Source organism: Tachypleus tridentatus, chromosome 13, assembly GCF_004210375.1.
Source record: "Tachypleus tridentatus isolate NWPU-2018 chromosome 13, ASM421037v1, whole genome shotgun sequence".
Lineage (NCBI taxonomy): Eukaryota > Metazoa > Arthropoda > Merostomata > Xiphosura > Limulidae > Tachypleus > Tachypleus tridentatus.
The window spans coordinates 104,507,015-104,523,721 of record NC_134837.1 but is presented as its reverse complement, the minus strand read 5'-3'; the positions used below and the strand labels follow the sequence as shown (position 1 = coordinate 104,523,721).

At 32.2% G+C, this 16,707-nt stretch overlaps 1 protein-coding gene across 4 annotated transcripts in view; it reads right to left on the bottom strand.

The window, feature by feature from the left end:
* Positions 1 to 320: 320 nt before the first annotated feature.
* The window catches only part of LOC143237851 (cGMP-dependent 3',5'-cyclic phosphodiesterase-like), a 77,315-nt gene continuing 60,928 nt past the window's right edge, over positions 321 to 16,707 (bottom strand). For 3 of the 4 annotated variants that reach the window (XM_076477530.1, XM_076477529.1, XM_076477527.1), the window contains 9 exons: positions 10,692 to 10,779; positions 9,813 to 9,860; positions 9,193 to 9,267; positions 8,478 to 8,577; positions 7,878 to 7,990; positions 6,108 to 6,253; positions 5,121 to 5,305; positions 4,633 to 4,704; positions 321 to 3,177 (listed from right to left, as the gene is read on the bottom strand). In XM_076477530.1, the coding sequence (XP_076333645.1) occupies positions 4,685 to 4,704; positions 5,121 to 5,305; positions 6,108 to 6,253; positions 7,878 to 7,990; positions 8,478 to 8,577; positions 9,193 to 9,267; positions 9,813 to 9,860; positions 10,692 to 10,779 (775 nt within the window). In that variant the 3' untranslated portion in view covers positions 321 to 3,177; positions 4,633 to 4,684. The remainder of the gene's footprint in view (positions 3,178 to 4,632; positions 4,705 to 5,120; positions 5,306 to 6,107; positions 6,254 to 7,877; positions 7,991 to 8,477; positions 8,578 to 9,192; positions 9,268 to 9,812; positions 9,861 to 10,691; positions 10,780 to 16,707) is intronic. The other variant, XM_076477528.1, reaches the window with a different exon arrangement.

The window sequence follows — 16,707 nt, the reverse complement described above, 5'->3', positions numbered from 1 at the left end:
ACCAAAGGGTTTCAAATGAGAAGAACAGAAGTGCTGTTATTTTCATAATGTTTTAGTTGTTTTATTACTTATGCTTATGAATACTTTATCAGTGCACAACTTATTTTCATTTATATATTTTAACAAATGTGAACTAAAAAATTCAATTTTACTTCTAGTTTTGTTTGTTTGTAATTAAGCACAACTTTACACAATGGACTATCTGTGTTTTGTCTACCTTGGATATCGAAATCTGATTTGTTTCATTGTGCATGTAACAAAATGGATCAAATAATGTGTTGAAATGCATTTTTATAAACAACTGGATGTTCCATATTGTCCATTATAAGATATTTTATTGTATGTTTCCATAAATAGAAATAGAATTACAATTTGCACCTATATGAACTTTTTGTTATTAATTTTTTTAAAATTATCTACACATGGATGACAACCAAATGAAGACAATATGGAGAAACTTATCATTAAAAATAATGAAGTTGGAAGAAACAGTTTGTTCTAGAAAAGGTCATATCCTCTTTTGTCATAGGTGTGGCATCTATCAAGTAATTTAAAACTAGGTAGAGAGCTAATAATAGGATGAGTAGTCAGTAATTTACTTTTTTAATACAAGCCCATACCCTGTTTTGTGCTGGAATTGTCAAATTTGATATTTTGAAGAAATATATAACCATTTGTGGGTGTAACTGTACAGTTGTATAAATATTTTTAAATTGCAAAGTCCTATAACACAAAAATAAATATATATATATATATATATATATACACACACACACACACACACACACAGACAGAATTTACATTGTAATAATGGGCATGTACCTCATACAATGAAGAATAAATCTTACAAGACCCTTTTAAATCTAAGCCTAGGTTTTCAGTATTTTTTGACATTTTCTGTAAATAGAGGAAAAATAGGTTTGTATCTTACAATACCTTTCATTAATTGAAACTGCCTGCTATCAAGATGTGAAAAATGTACCTACACACAACCATGAGATCATATTTAATCTGTTACAGTGATGTTATGTAGTTGTATTTATTCAAGTAAACAAAGTAACTACAAAGTAGTTCTTCTAGAGAAATGTACTAATTTGAGACAAAGTAGTATTGGTCTTAAATTGGTGTTGAATTGGAGCTGATAGAAGTAGAATAATTGTAAATATACTAATAATTTTACCCATTGGTTGAATCTAGTGGGATTAAGTGATAATCAGGAGCACAAAACACACTCACCTAGACTTGACCACCTTGAAAACTATAACAGTACATAATAATTCAGTATGTGTACTGGAGCATCATACTGTCATCTAAAAACATTGACATATCATAATCATAAGTTAGCACATGTTGAAACACTAGATCAAATCATAAACCCAACCCAGGTGGTAAAGTAATAGTTCAGTTAAAGGCTGTTTTAGGTGTCCTGAAGATCTCCTGTCAAAATATATATCAGATGTATTACAAAAAGTATTTTATTAAATTATACTACCTAACACAAATTTTGTTCCTGGATAGTATGTGTTATTTCTTAATTGCTTATGTTGTAAAAGTACAGAAAATGGACATTATTCCCTTCAATCTTTGCTTTTGTGACCTGGATAATGAAATTTAGAAATTAATCTATTTTCTATGTAAAAATGGGCAAATTTACACATTTTCATTTGCATAAGGTCTGAATAAAACAACATATGAATCAAGATTTACATGTATTTATACTAAAGTTATACAAAAATGTTTAGAAGTGAGTAGTTTTTAGAGATTTGCAGCTGTAATGTAAATCAATTTCACATATCAGCCCCCAAATATAGTTTACCATCGTGTTTTCGTGATACGCTCCCAGGTCAAAAAAGCAAAAGTTTGAAGAGAAAAATAGGTCTTTTCCATTTACTTTAGGCATAAGCAATTGAGAAATAACACTTTATGCCCAGGAATAAGAAAAAGTAAAAAATTGTTACATAGTGTTATAATTATCTTTTAATGAAGAAAACTAAAAAATTTGAAAAGAAGCTTAACAGTTATTTCATCATAAGAGTATTTCAGAAAATTACCTGGAAATTGATAGAATTTAGCCATAAAGGTTTAGATGATAGAATACAATCTTTTCTGTTTAACATATGATGTTAACATATTTTTACAGTAGAGAAGAAGAATCTTGATAAACATCTTTATGTTTTACACACACAGATTTGGTACATGATTATTCCAGTTTAATCTACACATTACTATTTAGTAATCCTTATCCTTATAATTCATCGGGAATATTTTATGAAGTTTCTGTTCAAGGAAGAAAAATATCTCAACAGTAAAAATGTGGCTGTTATAGTGGAATTGGCTATCATTAATAATATATTTTGGCTCTCTGGCTTGAATAAAACATCATCACATGTTATCATTTAAAAGTAGAAATCTCATCATTATACAGTAGTTTTACAAAACTAAAAGTCAAGGCTTAATCTGTCACATGCAACCAATTCAAATAATTTTGCAACATTATTCTGTATGATTTCTTTAAAACAGGAGTTAAGTAAAGACAATAAGAACTGTACAGATTTTGCTACTTTCAACATCCATCTCAAATTTTGTACATAATTACAATTTCAGATTAATACTTGCATTGCAATACTATACTTCAACTCAAAATTGTTCTTTGACATTGTATTCAGTTTTCATATAATTTGGTAGATGGCAATACATATAATCAAAGTCTAAACAATTAGTTTACCACACAACTAACAATACTACCTTTTAAATTCAAATCTGCAGTAATAAACACCAAATGAACTTAAGAAAAATGGATGATGACATTTTCATTATTTAATCACATTCACCATAAAATAAATTAGAATGCATCATCGTATCCTAGTCTGATATGATCTTGAATGTACACATCAATATATATATAACCACACAGATGGGTAAATATGTAGTCTTTTAGATTACCATAACTTCACATAATTGACTTGTTATTGCTAAAAAGTTAAAAGCTAAAATATTCTCTTTAAGCAAGAGTTTAATAGTGGTAATAAATAAATGAAGGATTTGGTTCACAATGTGTTAAACCATTGTGAATGTTTCTATCCTTTTTTCTTCTTGTCTATTGTTCCACTGTCACTGTAGCTGGCCTTCATCTTAACTTGCTGTATTCTCACATTTGCCACATGTTGGGTCAGAGGTCTATATTAAAAGTATAGTTTGCATTGAGAAAATAATATTTAGCCTACTTGTACAATTTCTTACAGTTATCCATACAAGTGATTATATTGTAAACGTGTGTTGCTTTACAAATAAAAAACTTATAAATACACTTAATTCAGATATTCTCTTTAACTTTCTGGTATATGACATTGATGTAGAGTTTGACAGATTTTGTGATACCATTCAATGAGAAAAAGCTCTACTTCCTTTAAAATGTGTAATTTTTAGGTTTTTATTTTGATCTTTGATTCAATGAAGTAATACAGACACTGAAGTCTTCAGAATGCACAACTTACAGGTTTCTTCATATTATAACTGATGTTATTCACTTGCTGTGACACAATAACTAAACAACAGTTAATCTGTCTTGGATATATATTTCATAAACTTCTGTTAGTCATAACAGAATTACTTTTATCACATGGCTAATGAAGCTCTATAAGAATAATTATTTTGTTAATGTTTTTCCCCATTTGAAATGGCTTTTGTAAAACATGATTTTCTGGGCATTATTCTTGCTTAATTTATCTAATATAGCTTTTGAAACAAAAATGTATCAATAATTTGAGGCAAGTCAGAACAGAAAATATTTTTATTGATTTCAGTTCATTTAAAGGTGTTCAAGTATTTGTAGTTTGGATTGTTTCAGTTGTCTGTTGAAATCACATGACTTAAGATTAGTAAAAATGATTATAATGAAAGCATTTTGATTTTTGGGATGTGTTTTTAAATAAGGGTTGATACCTTTTAACTTATCAAAAACTTATGAATATTGTATGTAATCACTTTAGTCATTACAATTTATAAATTCAGTAATGTTACAACCAGTACAGGATGCTATTATGTTAAAAGTTTGAGTAAATAAGTGCGATCAGATGGTCTAGTTTTGCCAGGACAGGCCTGATTTTTTTGTAGTTTGTCCCAGTGTCTTAAGAAAAGTTCTCAGGATGTGCAAAAAAATTAGTTTTACAATAAATACATTAAACTGTTAGTTACAATGAATTACAAATGTAATAGACCTGCTTAACTTGCTCATTATTGTAACACATCATTTGCCAAACAATTCAAAATGTTCTGTAATTGCATGGTGAAAAACTCAGGTTTGTGCAGCATTTTTAGTTACTAGTACTGCAGTAGTCTTGTATCAGTTGGTAAAGGTATGGTGGATGGTTAAATGTCAGGAACTGTTCTCTACGATATTTCTGTTATTGAAATTATCTAACCTATCACACTGTCAAAATATTAAAGAAGTGTTTTTAAGATACTTTTTAAAGGTAAGCAAACTGGAATACAATATAGAGTTCACTATTTACAAAACTATATTTTTAATAGCATACATTTGCAGGTTAGATGTTACAGATGTTACTATTGCCTTTTTTTTTTACTACAAGGGGAATTTTTTAAAATGCACTATAACACACTGTCGAATCTTACCTAAAGGAGGAAGAAGTCAGTTTTTTCTGTAACTTTCAATTTTGAGAATGCATTATGTATGACTATGAGGATCTGTATTAAACAAAAATAAAAAAGCAAAATAACCTTCAATAAAATTACTAAATAAATAAACACTTTTATAAATAAACACTTATAAGTGAATACATACATCAAGAATTCAAGTGGTCTAATTTTATCAGTGCTAAGTAGCCTTTTGTTCTAATATTTTATGTTTTATCAATTATAGAAAATGCTGCTAATAGTTGTTGGCACTAAGTTAATTGTAACCATCTTTCTTATGCTTCTTGTATTTTTGGAGATATTTCATTAATTATTTTTGCAGAAAATTATGGCCTTTTAAAAATAACAGAAATACCAGTGTCAATTGATGCCCATTGTTAAACTCAATGTATAATTCAAGGGAATTTTTACACTGGAAACAGGTTTAATGATATCTTAGCAGCAATTTTACTTTTGACCTTCTTTACCTCTCCAACTCTTAGTTCCACTGAGCACTTCCTTCTCAAGAACTTCATCATCAAACAGATCAAGTGAGGAGCCACTATTATTATAGCGACGTTTATAAATGTCTCTCATCCTCTCCCAATACATTCTGTTGGTTGCCACAGCCCTGGCTGTTACTTCAGCTGCAGGGAAGAATGAAGACAGCAAACTGCAAGAGAAAAATATAATTTAAGTTTTAGCACAAACTTAAGTTAACTTCAACTAGCTTCCTTACAGTTCATCTTATTGAAAGTTGATATGCATTTAGTTACATTGCTGCTCATTGCTAGTGAACTGTGTTAGTAGTAAGATTTAGGAATTTTGGCTGGGTATCATAAAAATTGTCATATGCTAAAAAATAAAAGCAATTAAACTGTTGGTCTGGAGTTGCCCAGAAAAACATTTTTTTTACAGTTCACAGGTTGAGTTTACCTGTGGAAGAACTCTTTTTCCAGTACTCTATGAGTCACTGTGCAGTTTTGTACAGTGATAACAGCATTCATTCAGTCTATTTCAAGCCAGCAACTGATAGCAGTGTTTAGAAACAAAATAAGAAGGATCCAGGCCTGTATTGATACAATGGGGGCCATTTTCAACATTGTTTATAATTGTCATTCATATTTACCTCCTGTTTTCTTTATTGAAACATGTCTGTTAATAAATGTATAAGTGCACAGTGACTTTCTGAATACCCTGTATTATAATATGTTTACAGTTACAGAAAACTAGCTTTTCATGAAGTGTGTAAAATATTACTGTCACGGTGTGAACACACATTTCCTTTTTTTTTGTCTGTTTTTATTTAAGCTAAACTGATCAATAGTTGTTTTTTTAATGTTGTGTTTTGGGAGCAGTTTTCCTAACATCAACTACAGGCTCTAGATGACATGTGGCATATTAAAATTTTATAATTTTCACTGTTTAACAATACAACATGGTTTGATTGTAATTACACTAAATAACATACTTACTCGTATACAGGTTTCACAACTCCTTGAATGAAGTTGATCTGCAATTCTGGGATGAAAGCCTTCTCCCTGTCCATCATTTCACTAGGCTTAACTCCCATGGCTTTTTCTAAGTCTCCTTGACAAAAAAACTCACTATACACAAGTTCCTATATGTAAATAAAAACATGGAAATCATTAAACAAGTACATTTGTTTGATGAATAGACAAACTAGCTATAATAGATGCACAAAGGTGAAAGGATGAATGCCAGTAAAACTTGATATAAAAGTGGCAGATATGCTTATGAATGAGTAAATATGTAAGGTATGGGTGTAGTTGGTAATTAATATTTATTTATTTTGTATAGAAGTAAAAGTTACATATCTTTGAATATTAAATTAAATCTAAAGTTAGAAGCCTTATTCCCTTAGAAGGTGCCATACATTGTAATCACCAGTTTAAACTATTGTAGTAATCTTGATGTTATTATTAAAACCCATAGTATCTGCTACAAAGTTTCATACACCTTAGTGAAATTTCTTTTATTGTAGTGTTTAGGTACTTAACATGCATTTTACATCAAATATTAAAGGTAATAGCAAAATAACCCCATAGCAACTGTGAGATTGTATGCAGCACTGTTATCATTGAGCCATTCATAAAGAAAATCAAGTTTAATCATGTCAAATTGTAATCGAATAAAATTTATATTTACTTTTTAAATTTTCATAGAATAAGGTTTAAGTGGTCATTTCAAAAGAATGATTATTTTAATCCAAACTCTTATGCAACTTTTCCATTTTAAACATAATGTTACATAACATTTTTCATTCTTTCATCTTGGATATTACAGAACATAAAAATGTTATCTTTAAGTACTGAAATACAAACAGCTTAACTCTCTTGGATGAAATTTATTTTTTTTCTAAAATACCTTCTTTGTAATACATGTCTTTAGTAAGTGGCCCAAAAGTAATTCTTCCATTTTTGATATTTTAAGTATATATCTGCAAGTTAAAATACAGTTAAGTCTCAATAATAAGTCCTTCAATCATGTTCTTATTTTATATTTACAGTAATTTTGATTCATCTATCTAATCTGTCTTGCCAGTCACTAGTTTATATAAATGGTGAAATTATGTTTCTGCCACCCTATGTGTGTTAGTCATATGTATGCTAAAATTATAATTTTCTGCACTATTGGCTTTGTTTGTTAGTAATCAGAAGTTTAGATTGGATTTAAATTTTAAAATACTAAACCTAGCTGTACAGTTGAAAATTTAAAATATGTGAACCCATCTTTCATTATGTTTGTCTACGTGCTATTTAACTTCTCTCAAAGTTACCTGAAGGAGTTGGATTCAGTTATTCAAGTGGCTAAATATTTCACCACAATTCAAGTTTATGAGTTGTTAAATATAACTCTTATACAACAGTTATTTTCTTGGCATATGTCTATTTAACTTGCAAGTTTTAATTTCATATTACTTGTATATTATAACAGGCAGTGATAAAGGTAGCCTGTTGTATTGATTAAACATTTCAATTACATGTAGTATTAAAATAAATAAAGTTTTAAGTGCTAGAATATAGGGGTTAAGGGTCCATTACCATCGATTTTGTAATACAAAATTTAATGACAAACGTTGTAGCTATTGCAACTAAAATACATAGTATAATGTGTAGAATTTTACAAATCACAAAATGTATGTAAAATAATTCACTAACCAAAGTTAGTGATTAAAAAACATTCAGTTGAATTTAAATATCAGTGAAAACAGTTTCACTCACTGCAATTTTCTTTGAACTCTTCCAGTCTTTGGTTTGGTCAGAGAGATCACATGATGTAACCAGTAAACACAGAAGGAGTTGATGGTGTTCAGGATTATTAGGATTGTAACCATCTGAAATATGAGCACAAGTATGTAGTGTTGTTGTTTCTTTTGTCGAAGTGAAATCTATATCATAATTGCTTTAACATTCAACCACTAGTATGGAGTCTGTATGACGTAAGGTGATTTTATTTTATAAAAATATTGAGATTTCATTTTATTCATATATTGATGGAAGGTCTTGAATATAATAAGATATTTTAGAAAACAATAACTATATATAAAAAAATGTTATGTATAATCCACCAAATAGCACCATGGTAATTAATGATTAATAAAGTCACAAAAATCAAACAAAATAAAGGGTAACTTGAAGACAGTTATATTTCATCAAGGAACTTCCCTCCCTGTTGTAGAAAAAATTTGTACAGTAATGGACATACAAATTTAATAAAATTCACTGGTTAAATTAATAGGGGAGCTCTGAAGACTCAAATATAAACATTATTCAATTTTTGGCAGTCATTTAAAGTAATATTACTTTTTTTAAATTGCTCACCTTCCTTCATTTTTTTAATATCTTTAGTAATCCGTAAATGATGGGCCAGGTCTGTAGCTAAAATTATATCACGAACATAATCCAAACACTGTGTGTACTCCTAAAAAGTAGAATTAACACTGATTAGAACATTCCAATACTGTAGGAAACTACTTCAATATTTACTTACAAAAATTCATTTGCTTTTCTTTGATATTTTGCTTTTAGCCTGAGCTTTCACCATTTTGTCCAAAATGATACCAAAACAAAATTTTACTGAGAATATATGTACTTTGTTTCTAAAACAGGTAATAATATTGCATTGCTAAGGGTTTTGATTCTTTATGGCATTTTGTGAAAATATTTTGAAATAAATCCTTTTTTTTTAGTAACTTGAGGTAACAAAAAGGGAGTGTTGGTTTTATTCATATGTTTTAAAAGAATGTTTAAAACATATCACAATCTAGGTATCAAATTTTAAACTTTCACTAGAAAGTTGTGATTTCGTTATGAATATTCTTTCTTAGGGTGTGTGTGTTTATGTGTGTATGTACATATAAATTATAGCTGGAAACCAATATTTTTTACTTAATTACTTCAAAACACTCCCCCTTGAGAATCATTGCATGATAACCTCATCTTTAGGTAAGGTTAGTTGAATTTCTTCTGATAAATGTGCTATTGCTTTCATTTTACTTAAGTTTAACCAAAACAACATTTTTACTCTAATACCTACTTTTCGGGATAAAGTTTCAAACACGTTACAACCTTCAGTATTTATAATTGCCATAGCTTGAGCAAAGTGATGCCTCTGTAGAACAAACAAAAGTATAAACACTTAAAAAGTGGTTTTGAATATTCTCATGGAGAATTATTTATGATATAGAGAATGTTTCACTTGTAACTTTTACCTGAGATTTTGAATATAGAATAGGAGTCTGGCCATGTATACACATCAGATGTTACAAGTAAAAATATTATTTATATTGTGAAACACTTATTTTTAAACTTTGTCTATTGCTTAAAGTTATATTTGTTCTATGAAAATGTTTAAATAAAAGTTTTATAAGGATAAGATGCCTATAACAAAGAACAAAAGTTTGTTATTTTAGCATTATAAATGTTTGGATAAAGGAATGTTTATTTACATCTGATGTTTCCCTATTTTAGGAAATAGAAGAAAGTTACTTCTACAGAAACACCAAGCATGTTATGAAATACATTAAAGTTTTGGAAACGAACATTTTTTTTTTAATTTAAATTGTACTTATACTAAGTATTAATTTTGATATAGAAATGAAAATAGGTGATTTCTTCTGTTGATGTTAATATTATTGGAACAAGAGAAGCACTTACTTCCATAACAGAGCCTTCAGAACTATACAAAGTTGCAAGAAGCGATTTCTAAAAAAAATAGAAACAAACAGTCACTTGCTTCAAAATTAGTAAACATTTTGAAACTGTGTAATTGTAATATCTTGATTTTTGAAAACGTGATGTTGTGATAGTGTAACACTTGTATAATTCTTCCAGAAGTTTTTTTTATTCTAAATCTGTTATGACCTTTGTCAAATCAAACATTAATAAGGTAACTTTAATTCATGAAAGATGCTTTTAAATGGTTTGTTTTGACTGTTTTAAAGCAAAGCCACAATAGGCTGTCTGATATGTCCACCATGGGGAATTGAATTCCAGGTTTTAGTGTTGTAAGTTCATAAACTTATTGCTGTCTCACCAATGGTCACTTTTAAAAGTTCTTGGATTTATTGTAAATGGATCACTAAAGCAAATTAATTACTGATTTCTATAAAATATTTGAATAAAACTAAGTCATGTTTGTACTTTGTTAATATTTGTATGTCTTGTTATATATGTGAAAATTTCAATGCTATTTAAACATTCTGCTAAAAGTAGTTATTTATAGAAAAATTATTAGCAATATGTTGCATCAGGACACTAAAATATAATTGATAGAACTTTTTAAATAACTTATTATCCATTAATAAAATGCAACTTTTTTTTATTTAGTACCATTATAAATAAATAGGAACATAAATGTTTTGCATGTGTACTGCCTCCAAGATAATATTCAAATGTTAATGAAGTGAGTACAAGAACTACGTAATTGCAATACCAGTAAAATAATATTTTCATACTAAGATCTGTGTAGTAATAATCTACTTTGGTGGCATCAATCAAATAATCAACCAACCTGAAAATATTTCACACACTTACTGATGCAACTTGGAATGAGTTGTTTGTTCCTCGGTGATCCAAATCATGACAAAGACATGCAACAAACAAAGCAAGACCTTCCAAATGTCTGTATAAAAATACAGGGTAAATGAAATTAGGGCTTCATTACTAATGAATGTATGGTATACAGAGGTAATGTGTATAATATCACTGAATCAAAACATTCCCCTTCTGGCTTTTTTTGTGACACCTTTATTTCCTACAGCTAGTTTTTATTATCATGCAGCCAACAAGTCAGTTTTAACTTAAACGAGTATCTTTAGGCTCTATAGAATAAACTGCTTTAGTGAAAACTTAAGAAAAAAACTTTGAAACTATTGCTGTAGAATATTTTATCACTCAATTATTTAATAATACCTCGAATTAAGCAAAAGTCTATTGTTAAAGTAAGCATATTTAGAGTAGTTTGTCATGAATTTATTTAACATTTTATTCATTAACATATATATATATACACACACACACAATTGTAGAACTCTTGACTAAGTTTGATTATCTTATTGTCTTAAAATCTAGTAATATTTTGGAAAAAGAAATCCATGTTTGATTAAATGACCTAACAACTTTAAATATTTAATAATTAAATCATAGTTATTTCCAAACGGCCATACAACAATACTTATAACTAAAGACAATTGGGGATTTTTACATATTTCAACTGTATTTGTTTCATTCTGGTATGGGAAACAGAATCAAATTCAAATTGATAAACTGATACTTTTTTCCTGAACCGAAATAGAGGGGAAGGGGTGGGAATAGAATCGAATTTTTTAAAAAAAAACTTAAATTGAAATAATATAAAAACTGAGATTGAGCTCGAATTGATAAAAAATATCGGTATGTATTTCGGTTTTTCACGGGAAACTTTCGAATACCTAACTTTTCATTGGTGGGGGGTCACTCGATGTTTGGCGCAGATAGCCTAGCTGCTTTGTGCCATAAAACACCAAATCAACCAACCAACCAATCACTCGCTAAACGTGTTAGTCTCCTAATAAACACAAACCTTCAGTTCAGACTGGGCCTTTCATTTGTGTTCGGGTACCCATTTTCCTTTTCCCCAACATTCTTATTGACCTCATTAACCTTTCTTTTAATCTGTCGGCCCGGCATGGCCAAGCGCGTTAAGTAAGGCGTGTTCTCGTAATCTGAGGGTCGCGGGTTCGCATCCCCGTTGCGCCAAATATGCTCGCCCTTTCAGCCGTGGGGGCGTTATAATGTGACGGTCAATCCCACTATTCGTTGGTAAAAGAGTAGTCCAAGAGTTGGCGGTGGGTGGTGATGACTAGCTGCCTTCCCTCTAGTCTTACACTGCTAAATTAGGGACGGCTAGCACAGATAGCCCTCGAGAAGCTTTGTGCGAAATTCAAAAATAAAACAAACTTAATTTGTCCTACTGTATTAAATTTCTTGTTGTAAGTTATTAATTCCTTAATGAGACTGCTGCTTCCTGGAAAGTGACCGTTGACTTTATTTGTAGATGTGACAACAAGGAACAAAATCGAGAAAGAAGCGGCACCTTTGACCTTTTACCACTTGGATACTAAATAGCACGTTTGGAGAGTGTAATCTCCCAAAACTCAGATGCAATACTGCTGGGTGCAGTGAATAACAGACAACACTTTTGACAATTATGTGTAATGTAAGATTCTTTCTAATGATATATGTTTCTCAGTTATCGTGATATAAATGATTTAAAAGAACCACTTTTAGAGTACAATTGAAGGGGTAAAACACACACACACACATGCACATATACTGTTTGTATATATATACACACATATAATTTTAAGATGAAATTACATATAGATTAAATACGGACGAAATTACTAAGTAATATTACAGAGTATAGTAGAAAAGAAGGTAACCAATACAGACAAATGACGATTGAAATTATTTTATGTAAATCATGATTACATAATTCAACAATAACAATAACAACAGTAACACTCAGTTTTTAGCACTTTTCACCAGTACATTTATGTGATACCCTATGTATCACATCTGTCACACAGATTCTCTGTTTACTCAGTGTATTTGTTCAGTAATTTCATTATTACTTTATTTACAGTATTCAGGGAATCTTTATTGATATATTATTTCTTGAGAAAGTCCATTCGACGTTAGAAATGTAAAGGTAGCTAGTTAAGACATATACTATTACATCGATTTGTTACATAAAATTTTCATGAAGTTTATTCATTCAACAAATAAACACGTTTAAGCTTAACACACAAATAGATTTGTATAAGAATAGAGATGGCACTGCATCCCCCTTTAATAGTCTTTTATTTCTTTGATTTGGGATCCTCAAAAGACACGACTTCATATCCTCAGCATAATCATTCTTTGTGAAATGTTGAGAGGATTATCGATGTTGATATTGTCCCTACGTATTAATCCAATGCGTTTTTATGTCTTCTTTCCTTACAAAACCGGAAGTAACAAGTTCCCATTTTAACTTGTTCTTTTCTCATTATTGAAACATCCATACACGGCAAAATTACTCGGTATTTTGACTGTTTCTTTTGTCTCCTTAGAAAACTACTTATAATTAAAATATTTTCCTCTATAACATTTTTAAAGTATAATATTACATGAACTAGGCCATGATATATCAAGGGAAATTATGTGCAGTGAGCCAACTGAGCCTACTGATGGAGGGACTTGACGTTACTAAGCTAATCGTCGACTATCAAGGGAAATTATGTGCAGTGAGCCAACTGAGCCTACTGAAGGAGGGACTTGACGTTACTAAGCTAATCGTCGACTATCAAGGGAAATTATGTGCAGTGAGCCAACTGAGCCTACTGAAGGAGGCACTTGACGTTACTCAGCTAATCGTCGACTATCAAGGGAAATTATGTGCAGTGAGCCAACTGAGCCTACTGAAGGAGGCACTTGACGTTACTCAGCTAATCGTCGACTATCAAGGGAAATTATGTGCAGTGAGCCAATGAGCCTACTGAAGGAGGCACTTGACGTTACTCAGCTAATCGTCGACTATCAAGGGAAATTATGTGCAGTGAGCCAACTGAGCCTACTGAAGGAGGCACTTGACGTTACTCAGCTAATCGTCGACTATCAAGGGAAATTATGTGCAGTGAGCCAACTGAGCCTACTGAAGGAGGCACTTGACGTTACTCAGCTAATCGTCGACGAACTCCCGTCACACTTTACGCAGCTACAAATAGCCACTTTTATCGCCCAGGCCAAGCTTGGTGCAACCATCGACTCTTTCAGAACCCCAATCCTTCGTCGAGGCAGAATTCTTCTCCAGCTCTCTACACCTGAAGACCTAACCTACCTATGCAAACCCTGGAACACAGAAACTAATGATAGCTGTTCGCCCATTAAGAGCCCCAACAACCTCTTCTCTGTTTTCCTTAGAGGCGTCGAACCATCTATCCACACTGAATAAATCAAGAATGCTATTGAAAGTCAAACCAAATCTAAGTTACACGCCATTTACCTGATTGTCTCTAAAAGTACAAGAGTGCTGACTATATGCTACGTAATGGATGTTACTATCATATATTCCACTTTAGTGCCGAACGCACTCGTCGTCGTAGAGTCAAACCCACGATACCTATACCCTCCATACAACCATAACAAAGACCATCACCTGACGACTTGCCAAAGCCAACCATCAATCTACCGTTCAATTAACAAACAACCAGGAAAAGTACGCAAACCGACTAATACAGCAAGATATCACAGAGTACTCAAACTACAATTCTGGATACCACTACAAACAATGCCTCGACTTCTACCGAACATATCAATATCTGCTCCTTAGTATCACAAGCGACTCAAACTAGAACTTATCGGTGAAGAAAGGCTACCTAGACGACAGATGAGCGGGATACCGAATCACCACCACCCACTCTCCCGCGGAACCGGAATGCTGATTCACCATCATCCATTATCCTGTTCTGGAACTCCTTTGCACAGCTGCCAGCAGTTACATATCCGCAGCCTCGCTTGATGCCCATCGAATTCGAACTGAGTCATAACACAGAAAATATCAGACGCTTTAAGCCTATAGTATTCATATTCACCAGGATCAGCAGGGAAGTCAGCTCAAATTGCCAACCATTCCTTCTTCAAGTCAACTTAATAGACACTATCTGGCTTCACTGACGCCAACTAGTGAAAGTGGGTTTTCCTGTTTCCTCTACACCAAAAATCTGGCATAGTATCTACGGATCCCCACCGCCCTGACGGACCCTAAGTTCAATATTGGTCGCAAATTTTGTGTACGATACTCACACTCATCAATGGACGCCTGTCCCCGGCTCTCTTTCGCTGATAGTTGCTTGCTTAATTTTTTCTTTCTTTTGTCCCCCGTAGGGACAGCGGTAAGCCTACGAATTTACAACTCTAAAATCAGGAGTTTGATTCACCTCGGTGGACTCAGCAGATAGCCTGATGTGACTTTGCTATAAGAAAACAAACACATTTTTTTTTCTCAGGCAGCATACACGGAAAAACAAATCTCATGAACGGAGTGAAGAGATGGGAGTTTTCTGAGCACCCTCGATTATCTCTGTTTTTATGCAATTGGGACAGAGATATTTTAAATCGTAATACCTGGCAGTTTTTTGTTTGTTTGTGTTGTAGATAAAGTTAGAGAGAAATAGTGAACATTACTTAGTCCATCTATATCTTATCGAGGAAGATCTTTCCTTTGCATATTTTTTTCTGGTCGCCATTTTTTTACGTTTCCTACCCTTTTCAAATACAGGGCGTTACAAAACTAACGAAGTTTATTCATATTTCACAATCGCTGGTTCTCGCGAACACGTTAAAGCAACTTGCAATGTAACTATTTGAACTATGGTTTTGAAGCATCCTTGTGCTGCTAATCTAACAAAACATCTGGAGAGACACCGTAAAGAAGAATTTGAAAATGTAGTAAAAAGATGCGAAGCTTCAACCATGAAAACATCACTCCCACAATATGGTCCAGCTCAAGACGAAGTGACATCAAATGCACAAAAACCATTCACGGGTGTTTTTGTCCAACAATAAATATTCCAATGGGCATAAAAACGTTTAATAAAGCTATGAGTTGGCAACCCTAAATGGGAGACCTTTCTCTGCAGTAGAGAACAATGGTTTGTGTAAAATGATCAATCCAATTAAAAAGGTGCTAAACACAACAATGGATTGGAAGAAAATTTCGACTTTAGTTGATGAAAAAGCTACAGAAATTGTAAAGCAAATGCGTGAAGAGCTGCAAAACAGAATGTTTTCACTGGAAAGTGACACTGCATCTCATCTGGATAGACCTGTGCTAACCATTAATGCCCAAATCATTAACAAAGACTTTCTTCAAATAAGAACACTAGCTGTTACAAAGTTCTTCAGCTCATTCAGGTGAAAACATCAAAGGAATAGGGGACGAATTAGAAAACATGCTAAAAGTGGCTGCATAAAGCAAGAAAAACGTGAGTATTCCAAAAAGGCTATTGCTTCGACTCTGATTTTTTTTTTAATTTCGCACAAAGCTACTCCAAAGCTATCTGTACTAACCGCCCCTAATTTAGCAGTGTAAGACTAGAGGGAAGGAACTAGTCATCACCACCCACCGCCAACTCTTGGGCTACTCTTATACCAACGAATAGTGGGATTGACCGTCACATTATAACGCCCCCTCGGCTGGGAGGGCGAGCATGTTTGGCGCGACAGCGATGCGAACCCGCGACCCTCAGATTACGAGTCTCATGCCTTAACACGCTTGGCCATGCCGGGCCACTTCGGCTCTGAAGGACTTTGCGAATACTGAAAGAATTCCGGCGTGCGGCAATCTAACTTCATAGTGGAACTCCACGAAGTTACAGCGTGAACACTTGTACAAATTGGCCATAGTTGTGTATACTGTTCTAGTGATACAAGTAAGTGAAGAAAGGTTATTTTCTATTTTTAAAATGATTTTAAGTCCCCCAAAGAAGCAGTTTGTTGCATGAAAACATTGAGAATATCTTAGTTG